Source organism: Chiloscyllium punctatum, chromosome 5, assembly GCF_047496795.1.
Source record: "Chiloscyllium punctatum isolate Juve2018m chromosome 5, sChiPun1.3, whole genome shotgun sequence".
Classification (NCBI taxonomy): Eukaryota; Metazoa; Chordata; class Chondrichthyes; order Orectolobiformes; family Hemiscylliidae; genus Chiloscyllium; species Chiloscyllium punctatum.
In genome coordinates, this window is record NC_092743.1 from 50,852,091 (window position 1) to 50,872,669 (window position 20,579).

The 20,579-nt window shown below is 41.0% G+C and overlaps 1 protein-coding gene across 2 annotated transcripts in view; it reads left to right on the forward strand.

Moving 5' to 3' along the window:
- Positions 1–4,704: 4,704 nt before the first annotated feature.
- The window catches only part of LOC140477070 (matrix metalloproteinase-16-like), a 255,528-nt gene continuing 239,653 nt past the window's right edge, over positions 4,705–20,579 (forward strand). Inside the window, exon 1 of one of the 2 annotated variants that reach the window (XM_072570289.1) lies at positions 4,705–5,020. In XM_072570289.1, coding sequence (XP_072426390.1) covers positions 4,877–5,020 — 144 coding nt within the window. In that variant the 5' untranslated portion in view covers positions 4,705–4,876. The remainder of the gene's footprint in view (positions 5,021–20,579) is intronic. The other variant, XM_072570290.1, reaches the window with a different exon arrangement.

Below are 20,579 nucleotides of genomic sequence, written 5' to 3' on the forward strand. Positions count from 1 at the left end.
CATTCCTGAAGAAGGGCTTATGCCCGAAATGTCGATTCTCCTGCTCCTTTGATGCTGCCTGACCTGCTGCGCTTTTCCAGCAACACATTTTCAGCTCTGATCTCCAGCATCTGCAGTCCTCACTTTCTCCATGTAGAATGGGTATCAGTGGGAGAGCATTTTGGTGGTAGAGATCATAATTGTTTGTTTTAGAGTTAGGGAAAGTTTTTTTTGGCAAGCTGAGATGTGATTTAGCAAATGTGGACAGGAAGTAACTGCATGAAGATAAATCGGTACATGAGCAAAGGGAGGCATTTACGAAATTTGAGTAAAACATATAAATCAAACATGTTCTCAATAAAATGAATCCTGGTATTTGAAAGGACAGTCCAATTATTTACAGGTGTGCCAAATTATTTGGGGTACTGGCCAAATGATTTGTAAAACAATTTGGGAGGTGGTATAAATTGCAATTTAGAAGGCACAACTTAATTATTGACAATCAGTATGGATTTGTTAACAGACGTTTAACAAATCTAAAGGAACTTGATTTGAAGAGGTAACAAGAAGAGTCAAAGTAGCACATTTAACACAGTATTCCTAGATTTCAGCAGGGCTTTTGACAAGGTTCCATATGACAGATTGCTGAGAAAATTAAGACCTTATGTGATCTAATGGCAAGTTGGTTCCAAAGTTGGCTCAATGGCCAGAAGCAGAGTTATGATCAATGGGTATTTTTGTAGCTAGAATCTAATCTTAAGTGAGTTCAGCAAAACTCAGTAATAGGACCATTGCTCTCCATGGTGAAAATCAATGAATCAAATCTTGGAGGGTGGGGTGAGCTGATAAGATATCTGCAGAATATGTGAAAACTCAATAAGAAAGACATAGTCTGCAGGAACATATTATACAAAAATATTATTTAGGAGCAAACTGGAGTCATTTGGCATGAAGAGCCTATTTTGTCGTTCAATAAGTGATAAATGACCTGATCGTAACCTCAACTTCACGTTCCCACGATAACCTGACACTTTGCTGTTTACCAAGGGCTTATTCCCTTCTGTCTTAAAAATATTCCAGACTCCACTTCTAATGCCTTTTGAGGAAGAGAGCTCTGAAGACACACAACCCTCTGAGAGTGAAAAAAATCCTCACCTCTGCCTTAAATGAGCAACTCCTTATTTACATATCAATAGATTACCTTAGTCGGCAGAAAAAAAGCAATTCACTTAAGAGAAGTGTAAGGTGATACATTTGGGAAGGACAAACAGGTGAGTTAATACACATTAACTCGTACAGTACTGGGATGTGTAAAACAGAAAGACTATCATGTTCATGTTAACAGATCCTTGAAGACAGCAGATACATAGATACTGTTGTTAAAAAATGGTATTTAATGTATTTCCTTCGTTGACTGAACTTGAAAGTATAAAAACTGGGTGATTCTGTGAGAATTGTGTGAAATACAAATTAGAACACAGCTAGAGTACTGCCTTCAGATCATCACAGCATTATAATGAGAACGTAATCACAACTGAGAGAGTACAAAGGGAGCTTTGGTGGTAATGACCCTATCTCTGAGCTAGGAGATCCTGGTTAAAATCCCACTTGCTCTGGAGGCACGTAACAACATCTCTGAACAGGTTGATAAGAAAAATTGTTGAAACCAAAAAATTGGTTGGAGGTCCAGCAGCACCTATGGGGAGAAAGCAGAATTAATGTTTTGACTCCAATGACCTATCATCAGTAATTGTTACGAAAAGGAGGTACGGATGTGGTTCTCCTCGACAGTGGGATAACAAAATGCAGACTAGGTGACTGCTTTGCAGAGCACCAATGTTCTGTCTGCAAAAATGATCCCAAGCTTCCAGTTGCCTGCCACTTTGACACACCACCACATTCCCTGGCCGACATTTCTGTCTCAACCAGCTGCAGTGCTCCAGCAAGACTCAGCGCAAACTGGAAGGACAGTGCCTCATCTTCCACTTTCCGACCCGACAATCTTCGGCTGCGTTCACCAATATCAGAGCCTGAGCATCTCCCTGGCTTACTATTGATCAATCCTTTGTATTTCTAGGGCTCCATCTCCAACTATCTGCTCACCTGTATCTTGCCCTATCATCAGCATATATACACATTTCGTAGCTGTTATCAGTTCTGCAGAAGGGTCAATGGACTCAAAACTTTAACTGAATTTCTCCAGCAATGTCTTTTTTGGGGAGGTTTCTGATCTTCAGCGTCCACAGTTACTTGTTTTAGATTTAAGAGGTTGTAGTCAATTATGAATAACTACAGTTACAATGAAAAGTTGGAGTTGCTGACTTTGGAACAGAGAGGGAAGATTTAATTGCAGGAGTATAAAATAATTCTGTGCCTGGATAGAGTGTCATACAGTCATAGAGATGTACAGCATGGAAACAGACCCTTCGGTCCAAGCCGTCCATGCCGACCAGATATCCCAACCCAATCTAATCCCACCTGACAGCACCCGGCCCATATCCCTCCAAATCCTTCCTATTCATATAGCCATCCAGATGCCTTTTAAATGTTGCAATTGTACTAGCCTCCACCACTTCCTCTGGCAGCTCATTCCATACATGTACCACCCTCTGCATGAAAAAGTTGCCCCTTAGGTCTCATTTATATCTTTCCCGTCTCACCCTAAACCTATGCCCTCTAGCTCTGGACTCCCCCAACATAGGGAAAATACTTTGTCTATTTATCCTATCCATGTCCCACATGATTTTATTAACCTCTACAAGGTCACCCCTCAGCCTCCGACGTTCCAGGGAAAATAGCCTTAGCTTATTCAACCTTTCCCTATAGCTCAAATCCTCCATCCCTGGCAACATACTTGTAAATGTTTCTGATCCCTTTCAAATTTCACAACATCATTCTGATAGGAAAGAGACCAGAATTGCATGCAGTATTCTAACAGTGGCCTAACCAATGCCCTGTACAGCCGCAACATGACCTCCCAACTCCTGTACTCAATACTCTGACCAATAAAGCATACCACACACCTTCTTCACTACCCTCTCTACCTGCGACTCCACTTTCAAGGAGCTATGAACCTGCACACCAAGGTCTCTTTGTTCAGCAACACTCCCTAGGATCTTACCATTAAGAGTATAAATCCTGCTAAGATTTGCTTTCCCAAAATGCAGCACCTCACATTTATCTAAATTAAACTCCATCTGCCACTTATCAGCCCACTGGCCCATCTGATCAAGATCCTGTTGTAAGCTGACCTAAACTTCTTCACTGTCCACTACACCTCCAATTTTGGTGTCATCTGCAAACTTACTAACTATACCTCTTATGCTCACACCCAAATTATTTATGTAAATAATGAAAAAGTAGTGGACCCAGCACTGATCCTTGTGGCACTCCACTGGTCACAGGCCTCCAGTCTGAAAAACAACCTCCATCACCACCCTCTGTCTTCTACCTTAGAGCCAGTTCTGTATCCAAATGGCTAGTTCTCCCTGTATTCCTTGAGATCGAACCGTGCTAACCAGTTTCCCATGGGAAACTTTGTTGAATGCCATACTGAAGTCCATAAAGATCACATCTACTGCTCTGCCCTCATCCACCCTCTTTGTTACTTTTTCAAAAAACTCAATCAAGTTTGTGAGACATGATTTCCCACACACAAAGCCATGTCGACTATCCCGAATTAGTCCTTGCCTTTTCAAATACATATACAGCCTGTCCCTCAGGATTCCCTCCAACAACTTGCCCACAACAGACATCAGGCTCACTGGTCTATAGTTCTCTGGCTTGACCTTACTACCCTTCTTAAATAATGGTACCACGTTAGCCAACCTCCAGTCTTCTGGCACCTCACCCGTGACTATCAGTGATACAAATATCTCAGTAAGAGGCCCAACAATCACTTCCCTAGCTTTGCACAAAGTTCTAGGGTACACCTGATCAGGTCCTGGGGATTTATTCACTTTTATGCTTTCCAAGACATCCAGCACTCTGTAATATGGACATTTTGCAAGATGTCACCATCTATTTCCCTACATTCTATATCTTCCATGGATTGGAAAGTCTCATTTCCCTTCGCATAGTGGTCAATAAACGGGGACATAGACTTAAATTAATTATGGAAGGAATGAAGGGAAGATGGTTTTCCCCCCGAGGGGTGGGGCATTAGCATCTGGGGGTGATAAAGGCAGAAACCTTCATCAACTAAATTAAACTTAAATATCTTCTTGACGTGTAACCTGCAGGGATATGAACCAAAAGTTGAGATGTGTGAAGACTGCTTTTTCTGCCAGTCTGAATTACATCTGCTGTCAATTCTTTTGTTTCCAAAAGTGAGGCAAAGACAAAAAGAAAAGCGCTTGCTCCCAACGTGGAATCTTGGTGTACTTTAATCACAGTGAGTGTTCTTTTTTTAAAAAAAGAAATTTCTCATAAGTCATTACTGATATCAAAATAAAACACTGCCAGGAATAACTTCGGCATTGCAGCTGTCTTACTAACAGAAGGTAGCCACCAGAGCACAGGGGAGAAACATTACGTTTAAACTAATTACACTTTGTCTATCTTCCCTGCCAAGAGACAGATAAATACAATGTCTGCATAATGAATGAAGAGTGCCTGTGTCAAGCTCTGCTCGCTGGGTTTTCGCCGTGATTCAGTACAGTACTGAGAGAGGACTGTTCCAGTGGTGGAGGGTCGTTTGATAGTCAGTGCGCAGGCTCGCTGGACGTTCCCTGGACTGTTACACTCCGAGTTGTGTGGTTGGAGCCAGTGAAATTGCTCAGGAGCGATCTGCAGCCCAGAGCACTCGAGCTCCATACAGCTCCCTGGCTGCTCTCTTTGATTCACAGTCTCGCTCTGCCTCCAGTCACACACAAATGAGCGGCCCCTGCTCTGAAAGATGGCAAACGGGTTCACAAAGCCTTTAGCCACACTGTACAAAGGAAGCCAACTTGCATTCATACATTCCGGTGTGTTTTACTTGCAAACCTTGCTGTGGATTATTTGTTCGGTTTGCGGGGAAGACCAGCCCTTCAGCGTGGAGGTAAGTTTGCAAGACTTCTTTTCCTGTTCTGGAAATATTCCTGTTTGAATATTACATTTGAATAGTCTGACGTTCCGATAGGGCACACACACACTGGGATCTCCATAAATTACTAAAGTAACAACACGTTTCTGCAGCTTCTCCATCGTGCGTACGATTGCTTGGGGGAAACATGTTTAATTTTTTTTATTTTTAAATGTTAAACAAAGACGTACTCATATATTAATGTCTCAGAACAGTGTTTCTAATGATTCAGTTTCTAAGTGTGAAAAGACCTGTGTCTGGAAGGATGTTTACAGACCGGACAAGCTCTTTCTTTCTCCGATGATTTGGTGACTGCCTCTTTCCTGAGCAGTTTTGTGCAGAAGGGGGGAATTTGGAATGATTTATTATTCCCTGTCGGGCCAATGGGGATAAACGTGTTCGGCGGCTGGATGTTTTCTGTTTTAAGGCGGAGTTGTATGTTTGAACCATCATTGTCCATCTCTCTCCTTCACACACACACACACACTCTTCACCCGCCCTCACCCCAGCATTGCCTCGTGTAGTATGACTGTTCCTCCGGCTTTCTGACATTCCTCAGGGTTGGAGACTCCTCAGGGAAATGAGTGTTACTACATCTCAAGGAAGTGACTTCGTGAATGTGCCTTTTATCTCATTCTGAAGATCACCGGAATCGGAAAGAGACCAGTTGCAATTAGCACAAACCTAACGATGACGGTTAACCTTAGCAAACTTTATATTTATGTGTCTCGGAAATCGCTTCATTTTACCAAATCAGCTGATAACCCAGATCCCAACCGCTAATATAGTCCAGCTATTAATAATTTATACCCTGTGTTCATTTTTTTAAAAAAAATCAAAGTTTAGAAATGTTCAAATAACGAGTCACTTGGGGTTCAACCCATTCATTCCAGTGTGTTAGTAGTTCCTCACATTTGACCACTGAACACGGATGCATTTATATATAGGAGAACGCGCCTTTAATTATTCTAAGGCTTTTTGAAGCGTCTCTTGTTTTCTCAGCCCGATCGGATATCCAGACAATGAGCCTGGAAGTTGTATTGCTCCTGTTTGTATCCGGCTTGGAGGTAGCCTGCAAGCCGATCCGAGGGAGCTGCAGCCGCCTCGGCACACAGACGCCAGCTTCAACATGTTGGTTTCTAACAAGTGGCCAGCAAAAAAGCCGATGTGACTTTTCAAGGTAGCTGGCAGCATCCTTAGAGCTTTGCTGACTGGCACATTTTGAAAAGCGGCTAATCAGATCACAGGAAAGTTATCAGACAGGATCTGCTTCCCTCCTGTCAGTGATACTAACAGACCAGTGCCTTTTGAATTGTCAGATATAATCGTCAATAACTTTTAAGTGCAGTTATTGCATCTTTTTTTGAAATGGCTTGATATTCCGGAGTTTACCTTCGCATATTGGGAATTCATGAATTCCAGTGGTCATGTGAAGCAACACTGAGATTGTCGTAATATAGAGCACAGTTTTCCTCAGTCTATTTTCGTTGCCAGTTAAGTCTTTCCTTTGAGCTTCTAGATAGCAATTGCACACAAGGCAACAAGTAGACAGTTTCCATCGATGTGAATTCAATGGCTGCCAGAGACTGTGCACACAGCCCACTTACAACAGAGCTAGAGGTCGTATGACTACGGCAAGCCAATACTCACATGAAGTGCAATAACATTTCTTCCAATTAAAAAAAGACAAAACACATGCGTGTATTATTATTTGGATTTACAGGTTACTCAAAATACATGGCAAACAATGAAAATCTAATTAATCTCTACAAAGTTCCACTTCCATCTACCACAGTAGATGGAAAGCCTTCAAGAAGCAGATTAATAGTAAAAGGATGGGAAGAAGAGGAGTAGGGGCTAATTAGGAACCAAAAAAAGGAGATTAACATTTGGTTGAGTTGTGAAATTAATGTGTTGCATCTGCCTTTACCCATGAGGCTGATGCTGCCCAGACCAAGATGACAGGAGGAAACTCAGACACTAGATGAAAAGTGGTTGGTACTTAAATTTGATAAGGAACCAGGAGACATGTTCAAATGTGCCACATAGAGAGGCTTCCAAAAATTTTCAGGAAGTGAAAGCGGAAATTGTCGAGGCATTGGTCACAATCTTTTACTCTTCTTTGAATTTGGTGCTTTACAAATGGTACAGCCTTGCTCAAAAAAGTTGTGAAGGTAAGCCCAGTAATTACAAAGATATTAATTTAACTTCTGGAGATTTTCTGGAAACAATTATTTAGGCTAGAATTAATAGTCATAAATGGAAAAATGTGGATTAATTTAGAAGAATTGACATCACTTTAAGGGAAAATTTTCTAACATGCTTGAGTTTTTAAAAAAAAACGAACAGAGCGCTGATGAGGGGAAGGCTATTGATATGACTTACATGAACTTCCAAAAGGTGTTCAATACAGTGCTGCATAACAGACTTGAGGCAAAAAAAAGTAGCAATGTCAAATACAAAATTGGTTGAGAGATGTAAGACAGAATAATGGTTAGTGAGTATTTTTCAAACTGAAGGAAGTTTTATAGTGGAGTTCACCAGTGATTGATATGGTGATTCATGCTTTTCCAATATATATCTGAATGATCTAGATTTTGGTGTTCTTGGTATAGTTTCAAAGTTTATGGATGACACAAAACTTGGGAGAACTTTAAGCTGAGAAGAGGACAATGTCAAATTTGTCAAAAAAAGGGCATTGATAAGTTCATGGAGTGGGTTGATATATTGCAGGTGAAATTCAGGGCAGACAAATGTTTGGTGATACATGTCGATAGAAAGTGCTAAGGCAGTTTAAAATGAAAGGTAGCACTCTAAAATATACACAGAGGTAGAGGGTCATTAAAAGTGGGAGGACAGATACAGGGAGAGCTGTTAATCAAGGATGCCATACTTAATTGGGATATGAGAGTACAATCAGGGAAGCTATATGAACTTATAAAAGAAACTGGTCAGACCTCAGCTGGAATGTTGTGGACAATTCAGGATGCCACAATTGAGGAAATATTTTAATAAATGAAGAAAGAGGTTTATGAGAATGGTTCCAGGGATGACAATCTATTTATTAGGGTCGTTTGGAGAATTTAGGACATTTTCTTTGAAGAGGAGAAAGCTGACGGAATATTTGACAGAACTTTTCAAGTCCACGAGGGGTCTGGATAGATTAGAATAGGTAGGCAAAAAGAAACTGTCCCCACAAAGAAGAAAAGGAAAGGTGAGAGAAACCTGTCACAAAGCAAATAGTCTGCAATGTGCTGTCTGAAAATTTGGAGTAAGTTCAGTTAAAGCATTCAAGAAGTTATTAGAGGATTATATAAATAGAAGCAGTGTGCAGGGTTGTGGGGAGAAGAGTGAAGTTTGGCAGTAAGTCAATGTGGTCAGAAAGCTTTGTTGACATGTTGGGCTGAATGGCCTGCTACACTGTAACAATTATTTGATTCAGTGAAAGTCTTTAAATCATACAGGTCATTTAATGGTACACGTGCGCATTCTTGTTGGCACTGCTTGTTCCCAGGATGGTGTTTCTTCTCTGGGAAGACTTTCATGGGATGCTGTTACCATGGTAACCGTTTCAGATCATTTCCATTGCTGGGGAGCAGTGGACCTCTAGACCGATGGGCTTACTGTCACATCTAGATCACATCTTCCTGTTCTCCTGTCAACAACGAGGCACTGCTTCTGTAGTTGTACATGGTGTCTGTGCTTGCAATAATATATCTGGTTGTTCGCCAGGTTGAGGTCACAACTGCTCAGCACAGGTTCAAAATTGTCACATGGGCTGACCCATGATGAGAACAGTGAATGTTTGCACTCTGACTAGCCTTCCATAGCTCAGCTTTGGTAATGACTTGGCAGTTTTATAACTGTGAAATTTGCCATTCAGTTATTTCACTTTGATTTTATCATTCATGCCTGTTATTATTTCTGGATTCAGTAGACTTTTTGTTATTGGATGTGTGGTTTGGGTGCAGCGTGATATTTAGTCTTTGTACTGGAAGACCTTCCTTGTCTAAGACTTTCCTTTCCAAATACATTTATTTCTCTGATCAAGGATTGGCTTTTGTTTCATTTATTGATGATTTCTTTTGGCAATTTTCCCTGCCACCTTTGTGTTTTGACTTGACTGGAATAATATGGAGATGATGAATGGTGTTGAATTTTCAAACCCTTAATGAAGTGCGTGAATTCTTCACTTGTGAATTGTGAACCATTGTTTCTTATCACAATGTTTAAAGTGCTGTCATGACTGAAATGTGCTTTCAGACATTTTGCACTCTCACAGGTAATCATTGATATCAACTGGTCTAACTCCTAGTAGTCAAAGTCAGAAGTCACCTGACACCAGGCTATAGTCCAACAGGTTTATTTGAAATCACAAACTTTTAGAGCACTGCTCCTTAATCAGGTGAAATCCTCACCTGAATCTACCTAACCTACATATGCCTGGACACTATGGGCAATTCAGCATCGCCAATCCACCTAACCTACACATTTTGGACTGTGGCGTAAATCAGAACACCCAGAGGAAATCCATGCACATATAGGGCAAATGTGCAAACTCCACACCTGGGGTGGAATTGAACCCGGGTCCCTGGTGCTGTGAGGCAGCAGTGCTAACCCTGAGCCGCCATGCTGCCCTATCAATATTAACTCAGCATAATTGGCATTATCATCACTAGTTGTGAAAGCTACTTCCTGATATGTGTTCCAAACCACTATACTTTTTAGCAGCAGGCATAGGTAGATATTCACACTGTGTTGACAAATTAAGCAAAACTTTTACTCAACAGTTCACAAATCCAATGAATCATTGCACTGCTTTCATATCTGTTGGTTGCTGCCTTTCTTGCTTTCACTTTGTCAGGATTCAGGCAAAGTCTCTTTGCTGTCAGTACCCGACTTACCAACTTGACTTCAATTGTGTCTTTTACTTGTTCAGCTTCGGGTTCACTTGACAAGCTCTCTGTAAACTGACGTGCTAGATTCTGATCATGTTCTGCAATTCTACCATTGTGCCTGCACATCTACACAACCCACTTCCTTCACAACCATCCGATTCACTAATATCGTTTAAGGAAGGAAGCAGCCATGCTTATATGGTCTGGCTTCCATGTGACTCTAACCATGTGTAGGTTAGGTGGATTGACGATGCTGAATTGCCCATCGTGTCCAGGAATATGTAGGTTAGGTAGATTCAGGTGAGGATTTCACCTGATGAAGGAGCAGTGCTCTGAAAGTTTGTGATTTCAAATAAACCTGTTGGACTATAGCCTGGTGTCAGGTGACTTCTGACTTTGACTACTAGGAGTTAGACCAGTTGATAGTTGACACTTAACTGCCCTTCTGGGTAATTAAGGATGGGCAATAAATACTAGTCTGGCAAGCAATGGCCACATCCTGTGAATGAATAGCAATAAAACCAGCAGATCAAAACTGGGTTCCACTCAGGGAATCATTATGCCGGACTGTCTGCAATACTCTTCTGGAGAAGTAGAAATGTGAAATAGTGTGTACAAATTCTGTACCTCCCAAATGGTCTCCATAACATAGTAAGAAGATTGCTGCTTTCATTAAGCTTTGTTTTCCAGTAGCCTTCTTTCACATCAAAGGCTATGAAGACCTTGTCTTTGCAGGTGAGGCAACATTTATTTCAATGATTGGCATTCAGAAATTAGATCTCTTCAAAGTTTCTTTGAGACCTTTTGGTTCCAAGCATACTCTGTTTTCCAGTTTTTTCACTGCTACCATGCTGCTAATCTAGTTGTAACTTTTTTTTTGATTATTCCATTCTTTTCAAGTTCCTCCATCTCGTCTTTCAGTTTGGACAGGAGGGGGCAGTTGGAATTCTATTTGTCAGGTCCTTGTTGGTCTGTCGCACATCAAGATGGCATTCAGTAGGAAGACATGACATCTCTGAAAGCATCTTTGTAATCTTCTAGGAGCTGTTTGACACTTCAAACCTTTTCTGACAAATTTCGGATATTGGACCATGTTTTAAATCTGCTTCAACTGAGGTGATTTGATTTTGTGTATTGCCACTATATAGAGCTCCAGATTGTCATTCTTCCCATTACATTGGGCTGTCAGTAACATCTGTCCTCTTGGCATGAAGATCACTTTATCATATAGCCTCACTTTCAAAGGCTTCACTTTTGGGTCTTCATCTTGAGGAACTACTCACAGGTCTATGAAGTTCATTAATGCTGCACGAAGGACCAGTGTATATCTGACAGTTTTTAACATTGGGACAGGAGTAGGCCATTCATCCCCTCAAACCTGTTCCTCCATTCTGAGATTAGGGCTGGTCTGTGGCCTAACTGCATGTACTTTTAGCCCACATCCCTTCATACCTTTGTTAACAAAAATACATCTATCTCAGATTTAAACTACCTCTTCACATTCCCATGATATCCTCCTTCTGCAGTCTTCATTCTAATGGTCATGAAACCATTTATTGCATTTACATCTGAGAACATCAGTCTATTGGACAGTGTGGAGTGATTCATTAGCTGCCATCTTTCCAACAGCCATTTCTTTAAAAGACTTATTTTCTTCCTTTTTCTAGCCAAGTACATGTATGCAAAGTGATTCGATTTCTTCCAGTTAGATATGCTCCCTTCATACTTGTGTTGTGTCCTCTGCAATATTTACATCTCACTCTCTGGACTTTATCATTCTGTTGACTTCTGTATATATTTCTTCATTTTTCTCAATTAAAAAATTCATTTGGCCTGGAATGTGTCTCAACATAATACAAAGCCTCCATTAACAATCTCAATCATCAGCTAGAGCATACTAGTCAAGGAGCTTCTGTACATATTGATAGATTTTTTAAGAGAAAGTTTATCCTTTTTCAGCATGAATCTCTTATGCCTCAGGCAGTCCTATCTCTGAGATCACTTTTCAGATGTCCAGATTTCTAGGACTTGGCGAGATGTATCCGTGAGGTCACGCACTGATCAGAAGTCTCACTGCCCCCTGCGGTCTGATGTTGAACACATGCCATTCCATGTGTGATATTTAACACACAGTTCGAAATGCATCTTCAAAGCTTTAAAAACCTGCTATGTCTGACTTTGCTTCTTCTCAGTAAGATCTAGGCTGAAACACAGCTTGTTGCAATCTTTCCTCAGCCCTGATAGCATGGTTTCAACTCTTTTTTTACTCAGCTTTAAAAAAGATAGTTCTGTAGTTGTGCCATAGCTTTGCAATTGAAAGAAAAAAACCTGCTCTGCCATTCGACTCACCCAGGAACCCCAAAATTGCAGATTGTTACTTTTGCAATAGCTGGCTGCCTCTTAGCTCTGAAGATCCACACATTTTCAGCTGATAGTTACAATCGCTGGGTTACGAATGGGTTCCATTCTTGAGTACATTTACAAGTTGATTTGCGGGCAAGTCAGAACACAGGTCAGGATGATAAAATAGCAACTTGTAAGTAGAAGGAAACATTTGTACGATTAATGATACACCTCGTTAATAAGTGCATGTGTTCATAATTTGGACATTAATATATCGGGAACCATCTGTAGCATTTGGCAAGAGATGTGGGGCTACCATGCGCTGCACGCACAGGCATTTATAGTAAACATGAATGTCACATGACTACAACAAGCCAGCTAATAAGACCATAAGATAGGAGCAGAAGTGGGCCATTCAGCCCATCAAACCTTCTCCTCCTTTCATTGAGATCATGGTTGATTTGATAATGCTCAGCTCCATTTTTCTGCCATATTCCTTTGTTTCCTCACTGAGTAAAATATATGTTTCTGTCAGCTCTGAATATACTTAAAAACTCCAACTCAACAATGGCAAAGAATTCCACAGATTTACTACCCTCAGAGAAGAAAGAATTCCTCGTCTTTGTCTTAAATGTGTGATTCCTTATCCTGACATTCTGTCCTCGGGTTCTTGACTCTCCCACGAATGGAAACAACCTTTCCACATCTATCCTGCGTGTAGTCTAAGAATCATATGTAGTTCAATAAGGTTGGCTTTCATTCTTCTAAACTCAGTAAGTGCAAGCCCAACTTACTCATTCTGTATTCATGAGACTGTTTCTGTATACCTGGGATCAACCTCATGAACCTTCTTTGGGCTGCCTCCAAAGCAAGAATGCTAAATACAAGTATATTTCTCAAACCAAATGGTCTTTCAGCGTGAATAAAACCACTTTCCCTCTCCATGTCTCTGCCTCACTTTCTCTCTATTTCTCTCTCTTTCTCTCTCTCTCTCTCTCTCTCTCTCTCACTGCTAGGGATCTTACTGGGGTCTGAACGATTTTGTTAATGGCACAAGATATCCAGTGAGGCCAATCTGGATGTCTGGTCAACACTAAGTTCTTCAGTTCTACTGTTCTTCAGTTCTGCAGACCTCAGACCACAACAGCTTTTATCGTTGCAATGTTTCAGCAAAGACAGTCTGCACTGGAGACACATCCCTACATCATAGTCAGGACCAGGCTGCATCTCCAGGCTGTTCATTTCCAAAGATGTGCAGGTTAGGCGGATTGGCCATGGGAAATGAAGGGTTGCAGGGATAGTGTAGGCTGTGCGTCTGGGTGGGATGTTCTTTGGAGGTTTGGTGTGGACTTAATGAGCCGAATGGCTTGTTTCCGCACCCTAGGAATTCTATGATCTATGTGTCTTCTTAGCAGTCACTCACTTTTGAGTCTACCTTGGGTGCTTGTCTGTCTTGCCTTGTCTTTTAGCACCATGCCTCTAAACCAGGGATACCAGGCTGCCAGTGCTGCTGCATTGTCTTGCTGATTAGCACAGACACAAAGCCAAGATGCTTGTCAGTTGTCCTCAGTCACATTTGGAAAGATAGTCTTCAGTCAGGAGGTCACAGTAAGTCATGGGCAACATCCAGTACCAGTCCAGAACTTGGACCCCATTAGTCAGCCACTCAGGGTTCTCAGAGTCAGCATCCTCTCCATGTAAACAGTGCGGAACCAAATGTCGGGCAGTCCACCAGCTTTCTTGACTCTTTCTGCCTCGATGAGGGATGTTTTCCTGCTAGAATTAGAGAGGGGAAGGTATTAAACGAGGTGAAAATGAGTGACACAGGTTTTACTTTTGGTGCATTTGGGGAAGTGAACCAAGAGAGTGAATGGGCAGTGCAGAGAACATGCTATGTTAATGGTGGCATTAGGATGGAGAGAGTGAGTGAGGCAAGATGTACAGACAGGAGTGACAGTATTAGGAAGTGAGCCTTGGTAGGAGATAACTATCACACAGAGAGGTTGAGAGGTATCAAAGAGAAGATGGTGCCATCTGCTCTTTGCCATCCTGAGGAAGAGGATATTCTACCTCAGCACCTTCCTGTTCAGAAAGACCTCCAGGGCAACAGTACAAAGCAAGGTGCAATTTTTCCTCATCTATCATGTCCAGAGCAAATGTCAGTCATACTAAAGGGCAGTTCCGGTGAGGAAGTGCTGGATACACAATATCTTTTAAAGATGGTGCCAACACAAGGTTGCAAGCATACTCTGGGATATCTTGGCAATGATGAGGGGTGGAATGGAATCAGACTAGAGGGCTGCCATAGGTTTGAAGTAGGTACTAATAAGGCAACTCTGGTGAGATGCAGTGAGAAGACTCTTGAGGCCTCACAGAGAGAAATGCTTTGTTAAACATGACATAATTCACACTTAACCAAAAAAACATAGTATTCAACACTCTGTTGTTTTAGACCTCCCCCGAATTTCAGAGCTCTACAATCCAGAGACTTGTTGCATGAACATCTGCAATTTCTTGACAGCCCCAGTCTCTCTGGTCCATAACATTGCCCTGGCTGTCTCTGGTGATGTCTGGGTGACATTGCTGAGCCTGAGCTTTTCTCAGCAACAAATGATGTCATTGAGTGTGAGTTGGGCGACGATGTTGACGGCGACACTAGATAGAAATTTTCAATTGCTGATTTGCCGCACTGTTAAATGACAGAGGGTTTAGAGAGTCAGTGTTGGTTTCAGGAAACTCCTGGCTATGTTTGGAAACCCGTTTGCAGTGTGTGACATTACAGTGTTTTGTTGCTGAAGGTTCCACCCAGACATTGGTCAATGCCAAAGCCAGAGTAGAATGGCCTCAGGTTGAGTTACCTTTTGATTTTCCTGTCTATTTTGTATGAAGCAACACTAGGTTCTTGCCTCACAGTGACAACAGGAATTAGGAGGAATTGAAAGCTTGAAAATCTATTCCCTGTTCTCATGACACTTTCCTTAATGACTCAGCAAAGAATGTCACAGTATGACCAAGATCTTGCATCTTCAGATTTATAAACTTGTACTGCATCACATTAGTGGGTTGAATGGTCTCCTGCTAACCTGATGATTCTATGACAATAGTTCTCTTGTGTAAACTGGTTTGGACTGGTGCCATTTGTCCACTTTATTCCCCTCTCTTCCGAGGGCATTGCACTTCGTGTATTTAAATGCCCATTGTTCACACAGATGCTGACAAGGGGGAGTGAGCTGGTGACAACGCAAAAAATGCTGAAGAAACTCAGCAAGCCCAGCAGCATTTGTCAAGAGAGAGACAGCATTAAAATTTTGAGTCTGCTGTGACTCTTTTGCAGAATTGAGCCAGTAAGCTGTTCAATTGTAGGTAGCACCCCGTGGTCAAGGATGAAAAATATCATGCCCAGCATCCAAACATGCATGCTGTCTTACAGGAGCAGGGAGAAAGCACTTGGACACCTGAGATCATCAATGCCAGCACTTGTCCTGTCCTTTAGATCTCATTACCATATCTCACAGTGCATTTGTTGGCAGCTATAGGGAAATAGCCAATAATACAGTCATTTTGATTCTGGCACAGAAATTCTGATGGCTGCCAAATCCAGTAAAGTCAACAGATAATTCCTCAGTTCTGAGGAAGGGTCACAGGACCTGAAATGTTAACTTTGGTTTCTCTTCATAGATGCTGCCAGACCTGCTGAGCTTTTCCAGCAACTTCTGTTTTTGTTGCAGCAGATAATTACTGACTTCTCTGTGAATGCTGAGGTTTCACCTCTATATGCTGAAGAATGCAACTTTTGTCTGATTCCCTGTGCATTGGGAATGACTTGCTTCCACTCCAATTCGATATTCTTCCAATAATTAAATAACAAGTCCAAACTGCAGACACTGTGACCTATAAGGCAGGTGGTGCTTGAAGGGTTAAGCAGATAAGACGTTTGATGTACTGTGAGATCTCTCCAAGAATTTGCCTTACCCTCTGCAACGTCTGTCTGTGTGTGGTTTCTTTCCCAATAAACTTTCTTTATTTGATACTTTGCCAGTCTGGGATTCCCATTGCACAGAGGATATGTTTGACTACTTCAGGGATGCTTTAAATGAGACAATTCCACTGTCCTCCCGGGAGTCTGCAGTCACAACTAAGCTCCAAGTAGAACAGCTGCTTTGGGAATTGGGTGTCAGGCACAAACTGGACATACCTTGCCTACTGAGGCTGGCTTTATGTGATTGATGCATCAGTATTGTGCATATTCATTTTAGAGAGGCTGCTGCTGTTGGGCTAGCAAGGATCCTGCCAGATTTAGAGCACCTTGAGTATCCCTTGTCAATAGTACTTTCCTTAATGCTGAGTCATCAAGGAAAGTGTTGTGAGAACAGGGAATTGATTTTCAAGCTTTCAATTCCCCCTAATTCCTATTGTCACTGTGAGGCAAGAACCTAGTGTTGCTTCATACAAAGTAGAAGGGAAAATTAAAAGGTAGCACATCCTTAGGCCATTCTACCTTGACTTTGGCATTGACCAATGTCTGGATGCAACATACTGGACATAACAAAACACTGTACTGTCGCACGCTGCAAATGGGTTTGCAACCTTAGCCAGGAGTTTCCTGAAACCAACATTGCCTCATCAAACCCTCTGCCATTTAACAGCCTGGCAAATCAGCAATTGAAAATTTCTATCTAGTGTCTCCGCCAACTTCATTGCCCAACTCATACTTAATGACATCATTTGTTGCAGAGAAAAGCTCAGGCTCAGTAATGTCACTGAGACATTTGTAGACCATCCAAGTCTCCAAAGCATATTGGACTATAGGATCACTGCTACCCACCAGACCTTGATTGTAGTTTCAGGTTTGAAATTCTGCACCTACATGTTTTTTTTGAAGGCTGAGATAGCACATAGTTTATGAAAGTCACCATCACCAGTTTCTACCTTTTTCATGAGAGACTCACAAAATATGGAAAATGCTCTTCATTTTCTGGAGTCTTGCTTTCGCTCTTCAGGAATGCTGGGAGAATTTGTGCTTGGGAGATGGTTGGAGGGGGAATTTATTTTTCCAGATGTTTAGTCAATGGTCCAATTTCTCATTTGCTTTGGAGAGGGAGTCAACACTGACTTGGAGCTCTATTTCTGAGTGAACATGCACCTGTAAGTGTCAGCTGCACATTGAATCTCTGAGATTGGAGTGACTTTAGTTTTGAATTGAACATGGCATCAGCTGGACAATTTCATGTCTGTTGAGTATATTAACTTCATGCCTGTGGGTAGTTCACTGAAAGACAGCTGGGTTTTTTCAATGGGAAAGGTGGAGAAGAGGATTAGTGTGTTGACATAGTCTTGTTTGATCCCAGTCTTCATTGAGGATTTGATTTGGTTTGAATGATCACACACAACATATAAAAGGATTGCACAGCTCCATTGGGGCAGATGCAACAAGGATATCTTCCCTTTTCTGGGAGTCTCAAACTAGGGGATACACGCTCAAAATAAGAGATAGGCCATTTGGGACTGAGATGAAGAGGAACTTGTTCAGTATATTCAAGAGAAATGGATCATCTTCCATATATTAAAAACAATCCAAAGATATGAGGATGGTATAGTATATAATGGTACAAAAGCAACAGCTAGTATTTTAAGAAGTAATACATGGCTTGTAACAAACATACATTCCTTTGAGATATATAAAAGACAGACAATGGCTAGTACTTAAATGCTTAATGCATCCTTTAAGGCATACAAACCAACAAGAGGAGTGAGTCAGCTGTGGCTAACAAAGGAAGTTACAGATACTATTGAATCAACAGAGGAGGCTTATAAAACTGCCAGAAAATGAAATAAGCCCGAGGATTGGGAGCATTTTAGAATTCAATGAAGTAGGATCAAGAACTTGATAAAAAGACAGGGAAAATGGAGTGGAAACTGACAAGACGTATCAGAGCAGACTGGAATAACTTCTATAGTTATGTGAAAGGGAAAATATGTGCAAGGACACATGTGAGTCCATGACAGGCAGAGACAGGAGAATTTATTTTAGGGAATGGCAGAGAAGCTATATAACTACTCTGTATCTGTCTTTTCTTTGGAAGGTAAAAGAAACCTCCTAGAAATAATAGAGGTCCCAGGGATACCAGAAAATCAGGAACTAAAGGAAATTAATATTTACAAAAACGTAGTGTTGGGGAAATTCATGAAAGTTGACAGACCCATTGAACCCAATCATCTGCATTCTAGAGTGATTAAAAAAGAGGTGGTTACAGAGATAATGGAACAGATTGGTGATCATCTTTCAAAACTAGATTCTGGAATGATAATTGTAGGTTGAAAGTTTACAAAAGTAATTCCTTGATTTAAGAAAAGAGTGAGGAAATAAATTTGGAATAACTGGTATCTTGATAACAGTAGTAGGGAAAATACTAATGTGTATTACAAAGGATTTGACAGCTGGACATTGGGAAATTATCTTTGGGAAGAGTCACTATGGATTTATGAATTAGACTTTATGTTTGATGAACCTGTCACAGTTTTTGAGGATATTAGGAGCAGAGGATTTGCGTGAAACCAGTGCAAGTTTGGATTTTCAGAAGGTTATCAAAAAGGTAAATTTTTGGGAAATTAGTGGGAGTATGGGAGTATGGGAAGTTGAGTATGGGAAGTTAGTGAACAAAATTTGGAACATATGGAACTTGGGTAATGTGCTTACATGGTTTTGAGGACTGGTTATTTGAAAGAAAACAGAGATTAGGAAGAATTGGATCATTCTCGGGTTGGCAGGCTGTGACTACTGGGGTACTGCAAGGATTAGTGCTTAGGCTGTTCAGAACCTACATCAGTGATCAGATGCAGGGACCAATGTAATATTTTCAAATTTGCAAATGGTACAAAACCGTGTGGGAAGTTTCAAGCGGATTTGGACAGATTGAGTAATAGGGTAACTTTATGGCAAATGGAATATAATGTGGATAAGTGTGAGATTATCCACTTTGGTAGGAGGAATGGAAAGACATGATATGTTATTTATTATTTTCCTTTATTTTTCTAGTTTATATTAAGAAGGACTATCATGTTAACCATTACTTTTATTTCTTCATTTTCTACTTATTCTCTGAAGGTAATGCTTAACTTTGTAATTTTGTTTCTTTTACTACTTTGTTCCTATATACCTTTGTCCTAAGATGACGCAGTGTGTGGTGACAGTATACATTTTTCAATGTCCTGTACTTGAGTACATGTGACAATAAAATCTAAATCTAAAATCTAATGTTAAACATGTTCAGAGATTGGGAAATGTTGTTATCCAAAGGGACTTGGGTGTCTTTGTTTCGGTCATAGAATTTTTACAGTGCAGAAAGAGGCCATCAGGCCATCATAGAGGGAGTGCAGCAGAAGGCCACCAAACTAACTCCTGAGATGGCAGGATTGTCCAATGAGGAAATATTGAGGAGATTGGGCCTGCATTCTCTTGTTTAGAAGAATGAGATGTGATCTAATTGAAAATTACAGAATACTTAAAGGGCCAGGCTATAATGCCTGCATTATCTAGGGTTAATCTCCTGCTTTTTTAATCCCATATCCCAGCATACATTTCTGTTCAAATCTTCATCCAATGGCTTCTTGAATGCCTCAATTAAACATTTACATGCAGTGCATTCCATACCCTAACTGCTCACTATATGAAAAAAATCTTTTTTTTAACACCCATGCTTTGTTTCCACATTCTAAATCTATGTCCTCTTGATTTTAATCTACTCTGTCCAGGCCACTTATGATTTGAAGAACCACTATCAAATCTTCTCTCAACCTCTTGTCTCCAAGGAGTACAGTTCTAACTTCTTCAATCTATCCTCATAACTGAAGTTACTTATTCCTGCAGCCATTCTTGCAAATCACTCCTGCATTCTCGCCAAGACAATCTGATATGAACAAAACTAACATGCTGATGCAGCAAGCAGTTAGAAAGGTGAATGGTATGTTTGGCCTCAATTGTAAAAGGATTTCAGTACAGGAGTAAAAATGCTTTGCCTCAATTGGAGAAAACCTGCATGTTTGGTCCTCACGCTTTTCATGGACAGAGTGCAGCAGAAGGTCACCAAACTAACTCCTGAGATGGCAGGATTGTCCAATGAGGAAATATTGCATTCTGTTGAGTTTAGAAGAATGAGATGTGGTCTAATTGAAAATTACCGAATACTTAAAGGGCCAGGCAGGGTAGACACAGGATGGAAGTTTCCACTGGTGAGGTTGATCTAGAACCAGGGGGCACAGTCTTGGAGTAAGGGGGAAGTCACTGAGGAATATCT